A 21,077-nucleotide genomic window follows, 5' to 3' on the forward strand; every position below is an offset into this window, starting at 1 on the left:
TGGCTCAATTCTCTATCCTTTTTTTTTGTTCAGAAAGAAACCAAACCCTTTTTTGTTCTCGTGGGAAAGTTCCTATTCTGGATGTGAATCTAAAAATCTGTTGTTCTTCCAATTCTTGATACCGTTGAATGTGTGGCTAACAGGTAAGCATGGCCCCTGTGACTGTATAGAAGTAGATATATGGCTTGAATGTCTGTATATTTACAGTCGTTAGGGGAAAAATATATGAATAAGGGTCATGTCAAATGTTTGATCCAGTCTTTTTCAAGTCCTTGCATGTCTTTTTTTTTTTTGAAGCCATTCATCTTCAACCTCTAGTTTTGATACATTTTAACCTGATCTTTTTCATGGTTGGTATTAAAAATCTCTAGGTTTTGATTCCTGATGGCCAAAAACAGATGGGCTTAAAGTTTAGACTGAAAAAAGGTGTGCAAATAAGCAAAAGGGAATTGACACAACTCAGCAAAAAATTTTTTTTTTATCTTTTACTGGCTCTTTTAACTAATAGTAACCAAATGCCATCTTATTTATTTAATTATATTGCCTTTTAAAGGCAAGGTGCTGAAGTTCACTTTTTAAAATCAGATCTAAGCTCAATGAGTTTTTCATTTTTATGCTTTCATTTCATGCGAGGTCAGACTGAGCAAAGGGAACAAGTGCAGCAAGATCCTCAAATTTAGCCTGAGAGATGGGGGAGGGGGGGGGTATCATCCCATCCATTACCAGGATCCCCTGTAGGTCATCTCATGACGCATTTATAGGGCGGGCTAAGAGCTTTTGGGCACACAGTGGTTCTGGGACAAAATGAGTTCTGGTAACAATTCACATCCCACTAAGTTCAGTCTGGTCCAAGTGAAGGGGACGTGGATCCGGCAAAATGAGCAGAACCAAGTGGAGGGGGGAAAGTGGTCAGAAGCTAAAATGTAAGTTTTTAATACTATTTGCCTAAAACTCTTTCTCTGGTTGATGTCCTTGTTTAATCACATAAGAGCACATCTGTCAAAATGACTGCACTCATTTCCTTTTCCAACTGCCAAATTATAAACATAACAGAGGTGCCTTTTGAATGATTTTTTTGTTTGTGTGTTTTTTATTGTATTTTGTTTTTATTATACCTACTGTAACCTTGCTCCTGTAACATTCTGTACTGTATGTACAAAGTTCCATGGCCTGACGGAGGTGAAATACCTGTCTATTTTAAGTAACAGTGACACTATGAGAAGCAGAGGGGTGCAAAAAAAGAATTTACATATCTACACACAGCACAGTCAGAAGAACAGCAATCTCTTGAATGTATAGCCAGTAAACTAGTAATGCAAATACAATTTTAATAAAGAAAAATGCTTAAGTATATAAATTTAGATATATATTTCGTAAACATAAATTAGATGGTGGGGGCAATAAAGTATTTGTCATTCACTTATTCTGCACGTGTCCCGTTTAACAAGATCTGTAATGTTTATAAGTGGTGTAGAGAATAAATATATATTTCTTTAATACTTTGTAATTTAACCTTGGTTAAAGCATGACAGAGGTCAGACGTTTCCTGTAGGTCATCATCAGGTCTGCACTTTAGCTGCTCTTTTGGCCCATTCTTCCATCCAGATCTTCTCAAGAGCTGTGATGTTTTGGAACTGTTGCTGGGAAACTCAGACTTTCAACTCCTTTCCCAGATTCCTTCCCCAAATTCTGTTGAATTGAGGTCAGAGACTGGCTAGACCACTAAAGAACACTGATGTGCTTTTTTATGTAACCCCTCCTTTGTTGCCCGGGCGATGCGTTTGGGATCTTTCTCAGGCTGGAAGATCCAGCCATGTTTTATCCTCTATGCTCTCACTGATGAAAGGAGGTTTTGTTAATCTCTCCATACGTGGAGATTCATCCTTTTCCTTAATACAGATCAATCGTCTCATTCCCTTTGCAGTAAAGCAGCCTCAAACCATGATGTTTCCACCCCGTGCTCCACAGTGGGTTTTATGTTTTAGGGATGTAACGACGCACTTTTCCCCTTCAAACGTGGTGAGTGGTATTTATACCAAAGAATTGCATTTAGGTCTCATCTGACCGAATGACATCCTCCTCTGGATCATCCAGATGGTCTCTGGAGAACTTTAGATGGATCTGGACATGTGTTGACTTAAGCAAAGTGACCTTTGGAACACTGGAGGATTTGAATCCATGACGATGTAGTGTGTTGTCACAGTAACCTTTATTACTGTGGTCACAGCTCTCATCAGGTCACTGACCAGGTCCCTCATGTAGCTCTGTTTCCTCACCGTTCTCAGGATCATTTTTTGCGCACCAGTTAAGGTCTTGGATGGAGCTCCAGGTGGAGGCAGATTGTCAATGATCTTGTCTTTCTTCCATTTGTTTTTTCTAACAGTTAAGCTCTTCTCTCTAAGTTAATTGCTTATTGTAGATTGGTTCATCCCCGTCTCTTTCAGGTGAACAATGTTGTTGTGGTCTCCTCCCACAGCCCATTGGTCATGGTGGAGAGGTTACAGTCTGACTGTTTAAAGGTGTAGACAGGTGTCTTTCATACAGATAAGCAGTTCAAACTGAAGCCATTAATACATGCAACAAGTGGAGGATAGAAGAGATAACTGTTCTGCGAGGAACTGAATTCTTGCTTGTTCGTAGGAGATAAATACTTATGATAGATTGTTTCTGTCACAGTTGAAGTGTGCCTCTGATTAAGATCACAGACCAAACTCATTTTTAAATGGAACAACTTGCAAAATTGCTGAGTGACATATTTGGCACTGTCAAAGAAAAAACAGTCCACTAAGGGCAAACCTAAAATTCTTAGTAACAAGGAAAACCAAATCTGCATTTTTTGTTACAGCTATGAGGACAAGTCCAAACATGGAGTTTCGTGGACAGTCGTCAGCCCAATTGTGTTCACCTACAGAGTCATCCAGTGCCAAAACATTCTGGACCCCGAGAACGACACGCTGCTCTGGGGCCACTTAGGATCCCAAGTTCATGCAAACGCTGGCTGTACATCCAAACCCATCAAGCGTTTTGTTGTCATTGATGAAACTGTGAATCAGCTGTATGGCTCTCAGGTGGCTCGGTACTTTGACGCCAGAGAGGTCGTTTACAAGATTCTCCCTCTTCCAACAACTGAGGAGAACAAAAGCATGGAGCTGGTGACCGTGATCCTGGAGGCTGTTCACCACTTCGGCATTGACAGGCGCTCTGAGCCTATCATTGCTATCGGAGGAGGGGTCTGCCTGGATGTGGTCGGTCTGGCAGCTTCTCTGTATCGCCGGAGGACTCCGTACATCCGGGTCCCGACCACCTTCCTGGCATACATCGATGCCAGCGTGGGAGCAAAGACGGGGGTCAACTTTGCTGGTGGAAAAAACAAGCTGGGGAGTTACGTTCCACCAGTGGCGACCTTCTTAGACTGCTCTTTCTTTCAAACCCTGCCCGGGCGTCAGATCTCTAACGGGCTGGCAGAGATGTTGAAGGTGCACCTGTCTGCATGATCACAGATGAGCTGTCTTCACGCCTCGCACCGAGTGGAGGTTGTTGCAATTAAACACATGAGGTCATAAACACTTAGACTTGACTGTGAAACACACCCATTCTAACTCATGCTAACACATTGCTTTCTCAGCTTTGATGCTTTTAAATATTGCAGGCAAGTTTCAAGGGGAGGGGTGTCGCCACACAACATCTGCAGAGATGAGTCCAAATTTAGGATGTGCACCTTCCAATGTGCAAATTTAAAGTGTGATGGTGTTTAAGTGAAAATTTACAGTTGGATTATTTATGAATTGTTTTGGGGTGAAGGGTTCAAATCAGGGGTCTTCAGTCTTTCAACACTTAAAAGGCAATTTGCCATGATTTCTCCTTAACCATAACCCTGTGGGAGCGACAAAGTCTTACTTTTGATAGATGCTTTAATGACTTCCTTTCAAAATAAAAGACACCCAGTGTATAAAAGAATCATCTGAATGCAGCAAATGTAGCAGTCGGCAGTATAATATCAGTGGTGATTTACTTGATTTTACCATTTGTGGCCCATAAACAAAAATTAAATTAATTAAGTGACCCTTACTATATTTTCTAAACCCTAGGGCACACTTAAATTCCTTGAATTTGTTCAATTATAGAAAATCTGGATTATAATCTGGTTTGCCCTAACTCAGGTTGTGCTTTCTGACCTCCAGCTGATTTTGTGTGGTACACGGCACAAAAAGTCTGTCAAAAGGTTTTAGTTGGACTTGTCATAAGCACTGATGTTTGTGAATGAGTTGAATAAAGTTTGAGTTAGTTTACTTCTTTTTTTTTAACTTATTTACTTTTTACTTCAGAGTTACTATATACAATTAAAAGGTTTTATCGAACCAGAGAGCCACAGTGGAGGGGTCAAAGGACAACAGGTGCCTCTGGAGCGGCAGGTTGCAGACGTCGGGTCAAAGTGAACCAACTTTTTTGAGATTTTTTTTCTAACATGAGATTTTTAGCAGTTTGAGTCACTTTTGATAAAATTCCATTTTTTTGTTAACTTATTTCAAGCACTTTATAAAAAAGCTGTTCTCCTGATTTTTTTATTTTAAGATTTTCAACTTTATTAATTGCTTGGATTGTCTTTTATTCAGTTCGTTAAGGGAAAATCATTTTTTTCTTTTATCATTAGAAGGGCAACAAGTCATTTTTTTCCCAAAAGAATTTCAGTTGCAACAAATACTTTTTTATGCTGAAACACCACGTCTTTCCCACTAATGCTTGCTCCACGATGGTTTCAGATGGCCCTGATGAAGCACGATGGTCTTTTTCGGCTGCTGGAGGCTAACGGTAAAGAACTGCTATTTGCCAAGATGCAGCCCTTACAAAGCAGCAAAAGCTCCAAACAGGAGGATGCAGCTTCTGCTGCTCGACGCATCGCTATAGAAACCATGCTGGAGGAATTGGCCCCTAACCTGTGGGAGGATGATCTGGACCGGCTGGTGGATTTTGGTCACATCATCAGCCCAGAGTTGGAGATGGTTAATATGTTTTTTTTCTTTCTTTCTGTTTAGTTGTTTGTTTTTATGATCCCCTAAAGCAGGGGTGTCAAACTCTTTTTCACAAAGGGCCACATCAGCATAGCGGCTGTCCTCAGGGGGCCAGATATAACTTATAAATGTAACTAAATGTAATGAAAAATAAATGTAACTACTCCTTAATGTTAAATAACTCACTTATTTACTATGACTTTTTAAAGTGACAATAACAGTTGCATAGAAAACATATGTTTGCTTGTTAGCATAAATCCTTTTAAATTTGATTCTGTCAGGTTAGGTTATATGGACAGTGTTTAAGTCTTAATGTATCGTTGCCCAATCCGTTATTTCAAGTCTGTTTCCCCCAAGATATGAATAAATACACACCCACTTTTATTCTAAGAAATTCAAAACTTTTATGCTTTTGCCGGCCACATAAAATGACATGGAGGGCCACATTTGGCCCGCGGGCCTTGAGTTTGACACATGTGCCCTAAAGGATAAAATAGAACACATAGAAAGAAAAAAGGGAAATACTCTGAGCCTTTATAATATATACATACACGATTGATTAAAAAATACAAAGCCTTTTAGAAATAAGATATTTAGAAGGTAAAAGCACGAACAAAACATTTTTATTTAAAATAAGCACAAGTAACAAGGAAGGAAGTACAAAAGTGGGAAAATCATAAAAACATAGAAAAGCACAAAAAAGATAACAGATAACAACTATTATACTACAGTTTGTGTGTTTATTGTCACGTTTTTTTGTTAAACATGTTTTCTTTTTCCTTCAGCTTTGTTTTGCACCACAGGGTGGGTTATCTTTGTGACCTTTGATTGTTGTAACTGGCAGGCTCTTTTTTTTTTTTGCACAGAGAGTTTTGCCCACGCTGCTTCATGGCGAGGCCGTCAACATCGATATGTCCTTTATGGTATACGTGGCTCATACTAAGGGACTCCTGACAGCTGATGAGAAGGACCGCATCATCTGTTGTATGTTGGCTCTCCAGCTGCCTGTGTGGCACCAGGACTGCACTCTAGCCTTGGTGCAGAAATCCTTCAAAGAACGAATGAGGCATTCAGCCGGCTCTTTGAGGATGCCTCTTCCTACAGGAATTGGCCGTGCAGGTTAGACAATCTTCATGGGATTTATTTGAATAACATACAACAACAATTTCAAATCAGTTTTCTTTCAAATAAACATGTTTCTGATTTTGTAGAAATCTTTCATGACATGATTGAAGACAGCATTCTTCATCAAGCTCATCAGCGATGGACAGATGAGCTCTCCTGCCATTCTGAACAGCAAAGGTGAAGCTTTCTGTCACAGCTGTGCTGACTGGAGTTTAACTGGGTCATGATAAAAAGCGACAACTGAGCAGGAAAGAACAAAGTGTCACAGTGTTTTGTTGGATTCATCTTACTGTACAAATAAAAGAAATAAACATCAAAATTGTTTTTGAAACCAGGTACTACTTATGCTCATTTGTAGTGAAAAGTGGGACTATTTTTTTTTACTTGGGAGTGAAATCTGAAACAGGCCTCCAGTGGTCCATTGTGGAACTGCAACACTCTGTTTTTTTTTTAATTTCTGAACAAAATAAAATCCTGTTAGTCACTTCAGAAATAAGCCTCTATTGAATGTCTAGGGTTTTTATTTTTCAGCACTATAGGGCACAACTTAAGAAAATAAAAACTTAGAGATATGTCTGCCAGGTAAAGGATAATTCCCACCAAAGTGTGGATTAGCGTAAATTAACCCATACCATGGAAGCCTGAACCGTCCGACCCGAAGCGGACTGCAGCGACCAAGGAAAGCGATATATGTGCTGATCAGTTAACGCATCAGTTCAGAGAGAAAGTTCACCTCTTAACGCTTTTTTTTGTCCAGATAATGAAACAAAAGTTTGTTTCAAAGAAGCCAGCGCAGTGGTATAGATCATTTGGACTATGTGACCGGGACTTCTTTTTAGGTTTATCACTGTGGATTATCACTTTTTATTCCACACCCAGCAGCCAATCAGAATTAGGTATTCCCTCAGACCATAGTGTAATCAGACTTAATTAACTGCATTCACAGTAACTCTAGAACTTATTTGTCACCAAGCTCAATACGTTTTTGTTTTTTAAAAACAGCGAAGAAGACGTCATCGATTTCACTCAGTTAAAATCTGAATGATCTGAACTTTTTGCGACGATCATTTATGAATCCACTGTCTTCTGAAGATAAAAAACGTTGATGGTTTATTAAAAAAATACATTTAAATAAATCTTTTTGGCACAAATTGTTCAGACACAATGCATTGTGGTCTATATTCTCCAATCTAGTGAGCAATGATGCACACTGGGTTTTTCGCAGAGACTTCTGGGAAATTTCTAGGGCACTCGATTTGGGAATTGTAGATTTGGACAGCACAACAAAATGGCAAACTCACTACATAGTGAGTAGTGAAGGAATTCCAACACAGCGACAGTCCCACACTGCTACACGCTGGCTATGATAGCGAATACACAATCACTCCCAACCTTGTTTAGAACTCTTACAAAAAAAAATACAGTATGTCAGTCCGCGCTGTGTACCTCTAAAAAATCGCTTCAACATCAGTAAACACAACCAGAATTAATCCATATTTAAAGCGCTTTAGATACAAGATGTACTGTAGTTTATGGGGAAAAAATTAAGGCTTTTTAGTGCGCCTTATAGTGCAGAAAACACAGTTCTTGTAAAAAGGAAATGGTTAAAGTTAAAAAAAAACACACAAACTTTAGCAATGTTCCCATGAATCTTTTAATATGTCTCACGAGATAGTTTTAACATTAGGTACCAATGAGTTTGATCTACCTGAAAACAGTGTGTACAGTAACTATCACGACATTCGTCTCTTCAAAACGGTAACAGTAGGACAGGAGCCATGGTTTTTAAAAACATCGTGAGCCTGACGGGGATTAATAAAAACTGTCCATGTTTGATTCTACATCAGTGGTTTCAAATACTGTGGAGTGAAAAATAAAAACAAGCAACAGATGTGCTGCCATCCTGTGCTAACTCTACTACCCCTGTAAAGCAATAACAATTCCGAGTTACCCAGATGTGTGTTCAGTTTTTCTCTTAAGGCTGGGTTCCTTAAATTGTACAGAGGAACCATGTACAGTATCGCGAGGTCCACTGACCTGACTTTTCATGGGTTTTCAGCTGCATCTCATGGAAGTGAAAGCTCAAGAAAGGCTGTTTTTAGCTGATTTGCATCACGTGAAAGAATACACTTATGTCTGTTTCACTCATAGCTACTGTCCAGTAAAATCTTTACACGCGTGTACTGTCCATAATCTAGGCACACATGATTTCGTCAGTGATGACAGAACTACATTCATGCTAGCCTCAGACGGATTCATAAAGTTCAGAAAAAGCTAACAGTAAATCCACCACAACAAGGGTTTCAGTGTTCAATACCAAATAGAGATTTAATACACGAAATAATCGAAATAGAAAAAAAAAAAAGGTAACCATGAGTGAGTATTTTTACAGTGGCTCTATCAGAATGTAAACACACACAGAAATGCGTTTACATAAAATCGTTTAGAGTTAAATACTAAAGCTAGAATAACGATTGGAATGGCTAACGCACTAAAGTGAAGCAGTTTAATGATGTGCAATATTCTACCGTGTGCTGTGCAGCACACACTCACTCTAAAAGTGACCAAATATTGACTAATTTATAATCCAATTTGAGTTGTAATCAGGAGTAAATAGTGCAGCTTACTTAAAGGTTCTGTGAATAGCATTAGCTTCTGTTATTTCCTGGATCATTTTTTCACTATTTGAAACGTTTAACCAGATGGTTTTTCATGTTTTTTTTTGACAATTCCTGAGGTGATAAATACACTGTAACTACAATAGTCACTTGTTTAAAAAAAAAATCACTTATTTAGCTTATATAGTGCTGCATGGAAGCCAGGAGAGGCCACAATAAGATACAGTGATTGCTTTCTGTTTATTTTGATTTTAAAAAAAGGGCTTTGATGTATTTAACTGGTTAAAGGCTGTCAATCTAGTACCTACCTTCCAAATAACAGTTAAAGATTGGACAATCAATGCCAAGTGTTGTTTGGCATTGGTGAAGCGAAAGCATGTGACTTCAGTCTCAAACAGTGCTTATTTTCATTTAAAATAATCATGTTACTGTGTGCAGTTATCTTCAAAAACGTGCTATTATGTGTAAACAAGCCTTGTTATCTCAAGATTAATGTAAAAAAACAGAATCATAACAAATATGCACGGGTTTGGACTTGTCTCAGCTTCCTAAAACGGCATTTTTCCACAAGGCCACTGTGTATTTGAAAACTATTCTCTTCACAGAGTAATGATGTTTATTTGCTAAGTGGTTATGGAACAGTAAGTTGTGTTTGCCATAATTCCAACTCTTTTTCTGCTTGCAAGACTAGACGGCTACAATCTTTGGCTGTTCTCCTTCGTTTTTTAATTTTTTTGCAATGCCTGTATTTTCATAAATAAAACCTTCCTGTCATTAAATAACGCTGTTACTTGTTTAATCTTCATCACTGTGGGGTTTCATCCTTTCTTTTGTGGTTCTTGACACCTCTACTCTTATCCCATACTGACAGAAGGTCGAGTCCTGCTGTTCTCCGTGAGACTTTGGCACCTTTGCAGTTCACCTGTGTAACACTAAACACTGTATACATCAACAAAATACTCCTTACATTGTACCAGAGAAGCCAAAACAACCATAAGGCACTTAAATGAAAATGTAATTACTCTGATGGCGTCTTAAATAACAAGAGATCACATTTTTAAAACTGCTGCACAAAACCAACTTGAAGCATTGCATAGTTTGACAGAAAAGAGGTTGTGCTATGGCATCAGTGTACATGCTACAACTGTGTAATTAGCTGCAGAGATACACAGCAGCGGTGAGTCTGAGGTCTCCTGATAGACTTTGGGTCTCATGTCTACTTTAACAAATGAGTTGTGCTTTGATTCCAGAAGAAGACAAAAAAATAAACATCATTTTTGTTTTCTAAAAATCATTCATTCCAGTGTTTGGACAGTAATCTGTATTTGACCAAAATCCAAAAGCAGTCTCCTTATACTCCTTGGCATTAGAAAATTCACATAATGAAAAAAAAAACCCACCCTGAATATGAAATATGACTAAAAAGGTATAAAAATAATAATTTAGAAAAATGTTGGGCAATTATAAAAACTGGAAGCTACTACCGTTTCCTGTTTGTTTCGAAATATTTCAATCAAAACAGTGATTAATTGTAGATTTACCACTCTTAGATTACACCTTTAAGTATTTAGGATTAAAAGGATTATTGTATTAAATGTATTTTTAGTAGCTTTAAAAGCAAGGAATGTGTTGTTAAAACTGTCAGAATCACTTTGTTGATAAAAATTTGAGCTTCATAATTGAATGAAATAGAAAAAAAAATAATATTAGTAACAGATTTGGGCTTTTGAACTACTTTAAGGAAAATATTGAATCACATTTTATGTTATGATGAACATATCAGGCCCCTCTGATTGTCGTTTTCATGATTAAGGGGAAATGCTTCCATAATACCTTGTGTAGAACGATATATACATGAGATCAATAATTATCCAGAGAAAGAAATCTTAGCCGGAAAAGAGACTCAGACCCTGTGAACAGCCAAAACATCTGCATAGCCATAAAACAACAATTTATACACACCTTACTTAGGCTTTGGCTCATTCAAGTTTAGTCTAAGACACAGACAGTGTAAAGCACTATAGTAATAAATATTTGTCTTCCTATTATTGCTAGTGATTAAAAAAAAGCAGTGCTCATCTCACCACAAAACATCCACACTTCTGACAATGATTTATAAATTCCCTAGATTCTTTGGAATCAATAGAAAAATGATCTGCTAGACTCTATGTAAAGATAAATGCATTTTTAAATATATATATATTTATGTACACACAATTCTATATATTGTCATTCATTGTCATTAAGCATTGATTAAAGCAAAGATTTTGAAATATAGTCCTTGAAATCAAGGTTGAGAGCTCGAAAAGACATCAAATGTAAAAAAAAAAAAAATCTAACGTGAAAAAAAGAGGCAACACTTGTAAACTCAGGTGGGGGGAATAGGAAAACAACAAACAATGAAAAAAAGGAGGCCTCTCGCACAGCTGGGAGTGTGTTTTTGCCGCCAAACCTGCAGGATAATGGGGCACAGAAGATGCAGGTGTAGTTGTCTCCCAGCAGGGGGTGCTAACAGCCCTGCTCGTTTTCATCCATGCTGACGCTGCTTTTACGGCTGCTGTCCTTTGAGGCGTCTGGGGAGACGGACGAGAGCAGGGGGTCCCCCCCTCTCACAGGGGCTAAGGTGTCTTCCATGAGGATGTCGTTGAGTTTGGAGCCTGCTTTGCTGTGAACGTTGTAGTGCCCTTCAGGGAAGTTTGAGTGGCCGTCGTTGAGCTCCAGCGTGCCTGGCTGCTCTGGAGTGCAGGCTGGGTGGTGTTGGTGATGGGGGTGGAGTGTATACATGTCTTGGTGGCAGTCCTCCAGAGCGGGCTCCTGCTTGATGGCTCTCACCCCAAGTTCAACAGAGCAGAGTGCTGAAGACGTGATGGGCAGGCCATGAGCCCTTGCCTGCATTTCTAGTTCCTGAGAAGCACAGGTAAGTGAGTGAAGGAATCACATTTTTCAGAATAAATCATAGCTGGTTATGTAAGCTACACCCTCTAGGATTTTCAATTGTCTTCATATTAAAATGTAGAAAAAGAACATTTAAATTCGACAATGCAATGCAATTATTAGCCTAAGAGTACAAAAACCAAACAATCTACAATAAGTGGTAGTTTCTGGATGTTACTGGTCCTTTGGAGTAGGCTTAATTATATTTTTATTATATTTAACTTGCATTGATACCCTTTTGAAATTCAATTGTCATTCTTTTGACATCTTTATCTTTAACTAAATCTGTTTTCCTGAAATGTTTCTGAGCTCCATCTGCATCCGAGCATCCGGCTCTCAGATCGGTGATGGTTCGACAAATGTAGTTTAAAGAACCGTGTGAAACCCAGCCCGGGAACAAGAGGAAAATGCATATATTTCTAAAAAACAAAACATGGTTACACTTCTTAACCATCAGTAGCCCCTGACCTCAGGTTTGCCAATCACATCGTCTGTTTATAATCACACAGGAAAGAAACCGACTGTTTCGTTTGCATTGTTTTTATTCCAAATGTAACATGAAGTTCCAAAAGGTTTTAAGCTTTAAAGTTTGAAACAAGAGTTATGAGATATAATTGTCATACTCCTTGAAAAGAATCCTTGGAACTTTGTATATAATTCAGTGGAGCTCTTCCAGTTTTTTAAAACATTTTTCAAATTTTGGATTTATACATTTTTGTTTTGTCTCCACATGTTTTTTCTTTGTTATAAAACATAAAAACTGTTAGATTTAATTTTTTTGCAGTTAATTAAAGCAAGATTTCCCACAAGGAATTGAGTTTTTTGGACAGTTTCAGATTTGTTGTGGAATTATTGTGTGTATATGTATATAATGTATATATAATCAAAAATATACCTGTAAAAGAAAAAAAAGAAGCTCGGGTTATATCAAAAAATATAAAATAGTACAAAATAGAAAAAAGGCTTAAAAAGGCACCAAACAACTAAGAGTTACTGTTTTTCTAGGTAATTGAAGAATATTAGCATCATGGTGTGGTTATTTGAGAAAAAGCAGAGAGAAGCAAAATGATCAATGTGTCCACGACTTATCTCAACAAGCCTGATTCCCTAAAATAAAATAGAATAAAAATGTGTATGCTGTGTTTTTCCCCATGTTTCTATTTTGTAATCTGTAGTCTTTGGGTACCTGTATTCTCAGCATCAGGTGTCGGTTGGCGTGCTCCAGTTTTTTCTGGCGGTTCTCCAGCTCTTTGGCTCGCTGTTGTTCCCGTTGCAGCTTGCGGATGTAATCTACCGATGCCTTCAGGATGGTGCCTTTGTTCCAGCGCATGTCTCTAGAAACACCACACACAAACACACATCAATAGTTTTTTTCTTTGTGTGAAACAATTGGATTATTTACCACCACAAACAGGTTAAATGGAGGGAGCAGATTATAAGGGTTGGGGTAACATTTCGAAATCTTTTCTAAGTCCCTTTTCTCACACTGCACACATTTGACACAGATAGGTTTGGCTCCACACTAGACTCTAGACAAGCTCACCGTGACATTTATACATCCTGTTGTGATGCTGTGATAACTGTTGTCATGTGGAGAAACAGTAGGAAACAATCAAAGGGCTGATGATCCAGCATCAAAATCTCTGCATCTTTTGTTATTTCAGACCAATGAGCAAACCTCTACCCCCCCAACACTCACAAAATGTGAATCAGAAAGCTGGTTTGGTCTTATTTAAACCGAAAACCAACATTTGTTCATCTTTGTTGTGGAGAATATGGGGAAAATGGCGGGATATACGTACGGGTCATTGGATTTTGGAATCAGAGTTCCTAGTTCTTTGATCCGATCGTTGATGTTGAACCTTCGTCTTCTTTCAACTACAGAACAAAAATAAACCCTTAAAATTAGAAAAGAATCAACAGAAAAAAAAATCATAAATAATATTTATATGAATTTTCCAACATTTCTACCTTTGCAATTCAAACTATAACTTACTCAAATTATGGTTGTCCTTTTTCTGTCTTTCCTTTGCCAGCGCTCTTACCTCAGCTTCTGGAAGAAATGCTTCAATGCATCAATAAAATGAGCAGACCAATAAGCAGTGTAGAATATTTGGATGTAGAGGTTTTTTTTAATTATATATATATATATTTTTTATATAAATTCTACACCAAAGCTCTAGAGTCAGACGTACCAACAGGGAAGCCCTCTGGTCTTTGATAGGTGTCAAATTTGCCACAAGATCCAGATTTATCCAACATGTGCATGATGGCAGGAGATTGTGACACTATAACACATAGTATATATATATATCCCATTTTAGTCAATGCCATGGAGAAAGACATACGCTATGAACAATCTAATTGTGAAATAATCAGAGCAGACATTTTCAAAGCAGAAGATCCAGGGAACGGTCACTGTCACGCTCACCTGAGTATTCCCTTTTGATGTTGGGTAGGTTTGGAGGGCAGGAGTTGCTTATGGGCAGACCTTGCTGCGGCAGGCCCTGGTTACCGTACATGTCCATGAGGTTTGCAGGCACAGGGATCTGAGTGCAGACACACATCAAAGCTTTATTAAATATTAGAAGGAGAGTGCAGAAATGTGGCAGCACCAAAGAAACTTGTTAATAAAGTAAAAAAAAAAAAATCTATGTAGTTTTATGAGAAATGATAAATGACTTTAGTTGAGAATCTGAATTTTTGAAAATCTGTCATCTTATCCTCCCTTCATCCAACCAAGGATAAAAACCCCCACAAACATACCGTATTTGGCATCTGAAGTCCTGGGTCCATCAGACCAAGGATGTCATCACTGTAACTGGACTCCAGACTAATAATGTCGTCAATGACATCATCCATCTGAAACAAAATATAAAGATCATTCAAACTCATTTATTATCCGTATAAAGCAGATGCAGATGTGCTCGCAGTGAGACCTCACCTCTTTCTCGCAGTTGGAGTTGAGGGTCAGTAAGGCCATAGGGCTGTTGGGGGCGCTGTTGCCTGGCCCTGGCGGCATGCCCCCGTGGTCAGAGGACTGGTTGGGGCAGGGCAAGCTCAGCGCCTGGGAGCCAAGCTTCCCCAGGTATCGTCTCACTTGTTGCTGCTGGGAGCGTTGGATGTGGTACTTGGTTGGGTTCTCTAAGTGAGTCTGAACCTGGAAGAGGAAAGCAAGAAGAAAAGGTTTGAAAGATGAATTAAAGAATGTCCTTCACGACAGCAACAAAATCATTTAGCAATTTATGTTTTTTATGATTCCTGTTTATTACACAATTACCAGTTTGAAGCCTATTGAGATGACTATTGCTGTAAATATTGAATAATACATATATAAAATTGAATTGAATTGAAAAAATCCCATCAGTTTAGAGCAACATAAATATTCAACGTGTCAAAATAAAACATCTCTGACAGCAGATGCTATAGACTTGCCATGTAAACTTTGAGCTACATTTTGAGGAACTTTAAGATGAAAAAAACAAAGTCCTGCCTTTCCATTAATTTGATCAAAAATGACTATCATGACAAAATATCACGTTTCCACTGGAAATTTCCTTTTATTTTTACTTTGTCATGACTGGTAACCTCCTTGTTTATGGAAAATTTGACTTTCTGAGCCTCAATAATCCCCATGCAGAACAAATGATCTAGAAATACTTCTGTAGGCAGATAAACAGACTTTACAGACATTGTTTCAAATCCACAACACACTTTTTAAATGGAGCACAGCTGCTGCAGTCCCAGATTAAAACTCAAACTTCACATAGTTTGCCACATGATTATTACAGCCATTAAAATCATCTAATAATGTTTCCAATGTATGGATTTATTATGCCTTGAAGTGGTGATAAACCAACATTTAATTCCTTTTTCATTTGATTTCCGACGTACCTCACAGGGTTGGTATCCGAGCATCTCAAGCATATTTTCCTGCGATAAAGGATTCAAATCAAAAATAAAAATATGGGTATGTCTGATTTGTTTTTAGTCCAAAAGAAAGTGCTGCAGCTTCTCCCTTTTTCTGTTTCCTCTGGAAACTGAGCCAGCAACTCTGGCCAGAGACACATCCAGCTCATCTTTTAAAAGCAAGCAAAGTAATTAGCTATGCATGTCAGGGAATCTCAGCGAGCACAAAGAGCCTTTTCATTTTTGTGTTGTTTTATGTAAAATCTGTATTTATTCTTTTATGGTGTATCACTTGATGTCAGGATGTGGCAGCAACAGTAGGAGGCTTTGTTGTCTAAGGCCACCTCTTTAACTGAAACTGGCCTGGGGCAGCTTCTCTGCCCTATCCACTTTTTAACCCATGTGGATGCTTGGCGTGTGTTCTCATTCCAGCACGGCACAAAGAGTCTGTTTCGTCTTTGTTTGCTTGCAGAGAGCGTCTCCAGATAAGCACGGACATATGATTTGGGAAAAAAAGAAAAAAAAAATACCCCTGAATCCTGGCTGCTACGTTTATACTCAAACTGAAGTGCAGGCCTTTAAAAATGGTTAAAGAGCAGAGCCGCAAAGGTCAAAAGCTTGAGAAAAGCTCTCGGCTGCTTCTAACATTTGCCTCCATGAAAACTCCTTAAGTATGGCATTTGAAAATGTTATGCTTGCCTAACGTGCGTCGACTTAGACAGCGAGTTATTCGGTGACACGTGGACCTTTTGGAGAAAAAAAGCCGAGCTGGCTTCCACGCCGCTCAACTGTGAACGAACGCTAACAGGCCTGTCTTCCTGCATGCGATTCCGAACCGTGCTTTTATTCTTCTTTAAATCCATTTGTCACGAGTCGATTTCACTCGGTGAGCCATGTCAAGCGTTATTACACGCTGAAACCCCATGGCCTATTTGTACGGTGAACTTTTTACACTGTAATGAAATAAAATTGCAACTGTTCCACCTACCCGCGTGCCTGTAATGCTTACACTCAACTGAAAACACCCACAAGAGTGCGGTCAAATTACGTCTGTAGCAGCTCTGGAATGCATGATGCTGTCAATAATTCTGACCAAAAAGATTTGCTTTTGTCTGGAAAAAATACTATCAATTTACAAAACCACATTCATTTCCTTTATCTTCTCGATTGTGTTTGTTATCACGCCTCCGTTCTTGCACTTTCGGTTTGCAACGCATTGAAAAGAGAAGGATTTCAACATTAAATGATTAAATGTGACTTGATGCAAAGCAGTATTTAGGAAAGATGAGGTTTTGAAGATGCCAAGACAGGAAGAGGATGTAAAATCCGAAAAATAGACAAGTTTGCATATTTCGGCTTCTATAATAGATTTATGAAAAAGAAAATGTTCACACCTGAGACCTGTCAGACTCCAAAGTGACAAAACAGCTGTTTGTCAACACAAAATGTTAATGTTTCTGTCATTTTTCACATGGGGCGTGAATTGTGGTCAAACAGATTGGACTTGTCAGAACTGATCAGTCTCCCACTGGTCATTGGCAGGGACCGTCTTCAGAGTTCTAAACACACTACATCTCCCAGCAACCCCAGTGCAGAGTTTCTGAATGCCACACACCTGACTTTTGTTTGCAATCACTCACAGTCTACTTGAGCTTTGCAATGAGCCTCACTCAGTGTGAAGTATTGTTTGTGCCACTCTGCCTGCATTACCAAGCGTTGGGTTTGGATATGATCTGATTTCCTGACTCCGTTTTGTCTTTGACTCCGTTTGCCTGCCCCGAATCTCGCCTGGTTCCTGACTATTCTCGTTTTTTCTCTGATGCTCCCATGCTTGTTTTGACCCCTGCCTAACCCTGATTTAGCTTTGTGGATTTTGAGCTTTTTTAAATTTTATATTTATTTCAAACACAAAATGAGAATAAACACAAGAGTTTAAAATAGACAAATACAACAAAACACTGTGCTTGTATGATCCCACCCCTTTTTAAAACACCTTAAGTTGTGCATATCTCTATTTAGCTTATTTTTTCCTTAAAACATTCACATTACCTTCTGTATAGCACCTATGCAGAGGTGACATTTGCTTATATTTTGCATAGATCATTTCTAGCCTTGTAAAGTTTCAGTGACATCCTGTAGTTTTTTTTTAAATACATGTAAACTTTTGTTAGTTTTAAACCTTCATCCAACCTGTTCCATAAATCCACACCACAAATTGATAAGCACATTTTCTTTTTTGTAGTACAAATGCACTGCTTTTTGAAGTTAAGCTGATTTCCTAACTCGTAACCCCCATCTCTGTCCTTGAACATTTGTTATGTGTTTACTGAAAGTTAGTTATTTCTAGCTTTAAACATAATGAGTGCTGTTTTAAGTTTTAGTTTCCATAACTTAATAAACCCGATTTAAAAAAATAGTGCCTTTGTATGTGTCCCATAATCCACTCCATGAACTATACGAATAGCTTTTTTTCAACGTAAAGACTGTAAATTTGTTTCTCCAAACTTCTACACTGTACTGTAAATATGGTAGTATTATCGATGAATATATTAGTAAAGGTGCTTTGTGAGGTGAGCTTATAAACCTGCTGCAATTGGAACCAGCCGTCCGCCCCGTTCTTGTGACAAGACTGTGGTCATGACTTTTTTTTAGGAGCAGATAGATGTCATGTGCTTCAGAGCAGAGATGAAAAGGACCGACTGTTACCAGCAACTCCTTTAAAAGCGGGGGTCTGGAGGAATGTAGTTCACTGATGCTTAATGCAACAAGGATGACTGAGATTTTAAAAACCTATGTTTTCATGCAGCCCATCTTCTCCTGAGTTTTAACGTCTTTTTTTTTTTTTTTACCTTAGAGAAACACATTCTGCACATGCACAGCCCTGAGCTGTCCTCAAAACGTACTGTGTGGAGGATTTTCGAATGAAAAAAAATGCAATGACGACAATATTGCGACATTAAAAAAAAGCACAATACTTCTTATTCTCTGAGCAGAAAGTCTTGAAAAATGTCTTAAGCAGGAAATTCCCCTAATGAAACATTCCAATCAGAAATGAATTTAGCTAAATCTGTTAAATAAACACATGAAGTACTTTAAAATGATTTTTTTTTAATTTGATTTGATTTATTTCAAGCATTGTAGTCAAAGCAATAAAGAATGTACACATATTTATCAAACTCATTACAGAAATGATGAAATGCATAGATTATAGTTTTACTTATTGTTATAAGAAAACAGAAAAATCTTTCTCTTTGAGGAGACCGCTAACTGTGCAGAGAAAATCCCTAATCAATAATGAGAGCAGGTTTACTCCTCAAGTGTACTTTGTGTTCTGGCTCATCCATCTTCTGAGAAAGAGAACTATAACATCTTTGTGTGTGTGTGTGTTTTTAAGGCAACTTCACACAGAGCCTCAGGTCACAACAAGCTAAAGCAAAGCTGTCGTGCTGAATTGCAGTGAGCAGAAGAGTTTTACAGTTTCCATCTTTGGAGAAGTGTTTTAAAACAACCGCAAACTAGGTTGGAGTTGTCAAAGCCATTGATTGAGAAGTTTTTCCAGAACAAAAAGCTACTTCACGTATACAGATGCGGCCGTTCAGAGGATGCTCACGTGGGCCACGTTAACATACCCATGTCCTCCAGGTAGGTTGTAAATTCTCATCCCATGGTTGCAAACCTCCACGACAGAGAAAAGGCCTGACTGCAGGGCTTTAGTAACTCATTGGCTAAAGAAAAAATAACATTGTGTCGACAAATAGAATCTACTTCTACAGCTTAAAACAATTGTTTCGCTCTTTATTTCCTCCAACATCAAACATTTTCAAGCATCTTTTTAAGAAAATTAAAACCCATAATATGATGCTATCTTGTCTTTTCTTTATTTTCTAATCCAACTTTTCCCAAACAAAAAACGCTTGTCTAAACGTCATAAGTCATGAATCTCTTGAGTAATAAATAAAGATGACCCATTCAGGTTCAGATCATTTCCTAATAACTTGAGAATATTTATTTAGCTCACCTTTTAGCTGTGGAACTGGGACCCCCGCAGTGATGAGGGGATTCTAACTAAAGCTGTCATTGTTTGCATTTGTGGAAGCACATTTTGACAGGGGAAATTCATTTCTTAGCTTTTTACTTTGGTTAGTTTGTTCAGGCAGCACTAATAGAATAATTACAACGCTCATAAAAACTGAATTTTCTCACTTTGGTTGGGTCTGTTTCATAACTCAAACCATCCATTTTTTTGTTTGTTCTCTCACAAAGATATTTTTGTACTATAATTTTTTCAGAAACAGCTTTTGAAATAGTGGAAGAGTTACAGTCTTTTGAACAAAAAACTTTATTTTACTTGGGACGTTGAAGGTGTTTTATAACAATTGTAATTTTGATATATTATATAAATATAAAAAATAATTAAATATTTTGATTAAAGATTTTGATATATATATATATATATATATATATATATATATATATATATATATATATATATATATATATATATATATATATATAAGCTCGGGTCTTAAGAGGATAAAAACCACTGGGAACACTTTGATAATTCATCAAAAGATGATTATAGTGGGTTTTTAAATGTGCAGTGTTAAACCTGAAAACCTGCATCTACATTTTAAAAATAACGCTAAGATTATAAAGCCATAGTTCATATAAAGCCATAGTTCAGATTCTGTTTTTTGTTGTTTTTTTTTTGTTTCCTTGAATCGCAAATTATGTTTATGACATAACCAAAGACCCAAACAGGGAGAGTATTAAATCAAATACACCTCACTGTCAAACTATTGAGTAATATTTTCAAAGCATTGATTTGAATTATTGCTATATGACCATAAACTCATGAATACAGACGTGCAGCCCACTTCTTCAAGCATTTGAGAGAGGAGGTTGTTCATTCATTACATTTTCACACTGTTAAGTGTTAAAAATAACTGGAAAGTGATGGGGAATGACAGCAACTTAGGCCACAAAGTGATAGGCCATGAGGGGACAGAAAGTTGGTGCAGAGTTGAACAACTTCCTACGTGAAGATTGAAGGATCCCCTTCAAATTTCATGTGGTGAAAGCAGCAGAGTGTGAGGTGTTTGCATGGCTGAGCAGCTGCATCCAAGGCAGGTGTAATGCATTAATAAAAACCACTTATTGTTTGGAAATTATAAGCAGGTTTTGCAGATGTTATATTAACAGCAGCGTAAACAGAAAGTAGCAGACGCCCATAGCAGAAGGATGCTAATGAGATTTACGAGGTACTTCTGCACAAGTACAAAAAAAAAAGCAATGCAGCAGATTCCCTCTGATTGGTCGATATAATTTAGAGACAAAGTTCATTCACACGTCCCGCTAGAGAACTTTAAAGAAGTGGGCTTTTTCACTCTTTTGAATCAAAAAGTCCATCATAATAGTTTGATGCTTGTCGTCGCTCCTAATCTACATCTTATCAATGTCTCTTGATGGAACAACACCTACA

General features: G+C 37.9%; 2 protein-coding genes across 5 annotated transcripts in view; one reads left to right on the forward strand and one right to left on the reverse strand.

The window, feature by feature from the left end:
- Window positions 1-712: 712 nt before the first annotated feature.
- Window positions 713-6,468, forward strand: LOC101165482 (2-epi-5-epi-valiolone synthase). Its single transcript, XM_004070925.4, has 5 exons — window positions 713-923; window positions 2,846-3,476; window positions 4,761-5,000; window positions 5,876-6,128; window positions 6,221-6,468. Exons 1-5 carry the CDS (start codon window positions 805-807, stop codon window positions 6,313-6,315), a joined length of 1,338 nt encoding a protein of 445 aa, XP_004070973.1. The 5' UTR covers window positions 713-804; the 3' UTR covers window positions 6,316-6,468.
- Window positions 6,469-7,769: 1,301 nt separating this feature from the next.
- The window catches only part of LOC101165733 (microphthalmia-associated transcription factor), a 39,582-nt gene continuing 26,274 nt past the window's right edge, over window positions 7,770-21,077 (reverse strand). Inside the window, exons 1-9 of one of the 4 annotated variants that reach the window (XM_011477438.3) lie at window positions 15,581-17,519; window positions 14,631-14,846; window positions 14,453-14,548; window positions 14,118-14,235; window positions 13,882-13,974; window positions 13,683-13,739; window positions 13,489-13,564; window positions 12,873-13,020; window positions 7,770-11,656 (exon numbers count right to left, since the gene is read on the reverse strand). In XM_011477438.3, coding sequence (XP_011475740.1) covers window positions 11,261-11,656; window positions 12,873-13,020; window positions 13,489-13,564; window positions 13,683-13,739; window positions 13,882-13,974; window positions 14,118-14,235; window positions 14,453-14,548; window positions 14,631-14,846; window positions 15,581-15,613 — 1,233 coding nt within the window. In that variant the 5' untranslated portion in view covers window positions 15,614-17,519 and the 3' untranslated portion in view covers window positions 7,770-11,260. Of the gene's footprint in view, window positions 11,657-12,872; window positions 13,021-13,488; window positions 13,565-13,682; window positions 13,740-13,881; window positions 13,975-14,117; window positions 14,236-14,452; window positions 14,549-14,630; window positions 14,847-15,580; window positions 17,520-21,077 lie in introns of those variants that run through there. The other 3 variants (XM_011477435.3, XM_011477436.3, XM_011477437.3) reach the window with 3 other exon arrangements.

Source organism: Oryzias latipes, chromosome 7, assembly GCF_002234675.1.
Source record: "Oryzias latipes chromosome 7, ASM223467v1".
Lineage (NCBI taxonomy): Eukaryota > Metazoa > Chordata > Actinopteri > Beloniformes > Adrianichthyidae > Oryzias > Oryzias latipes.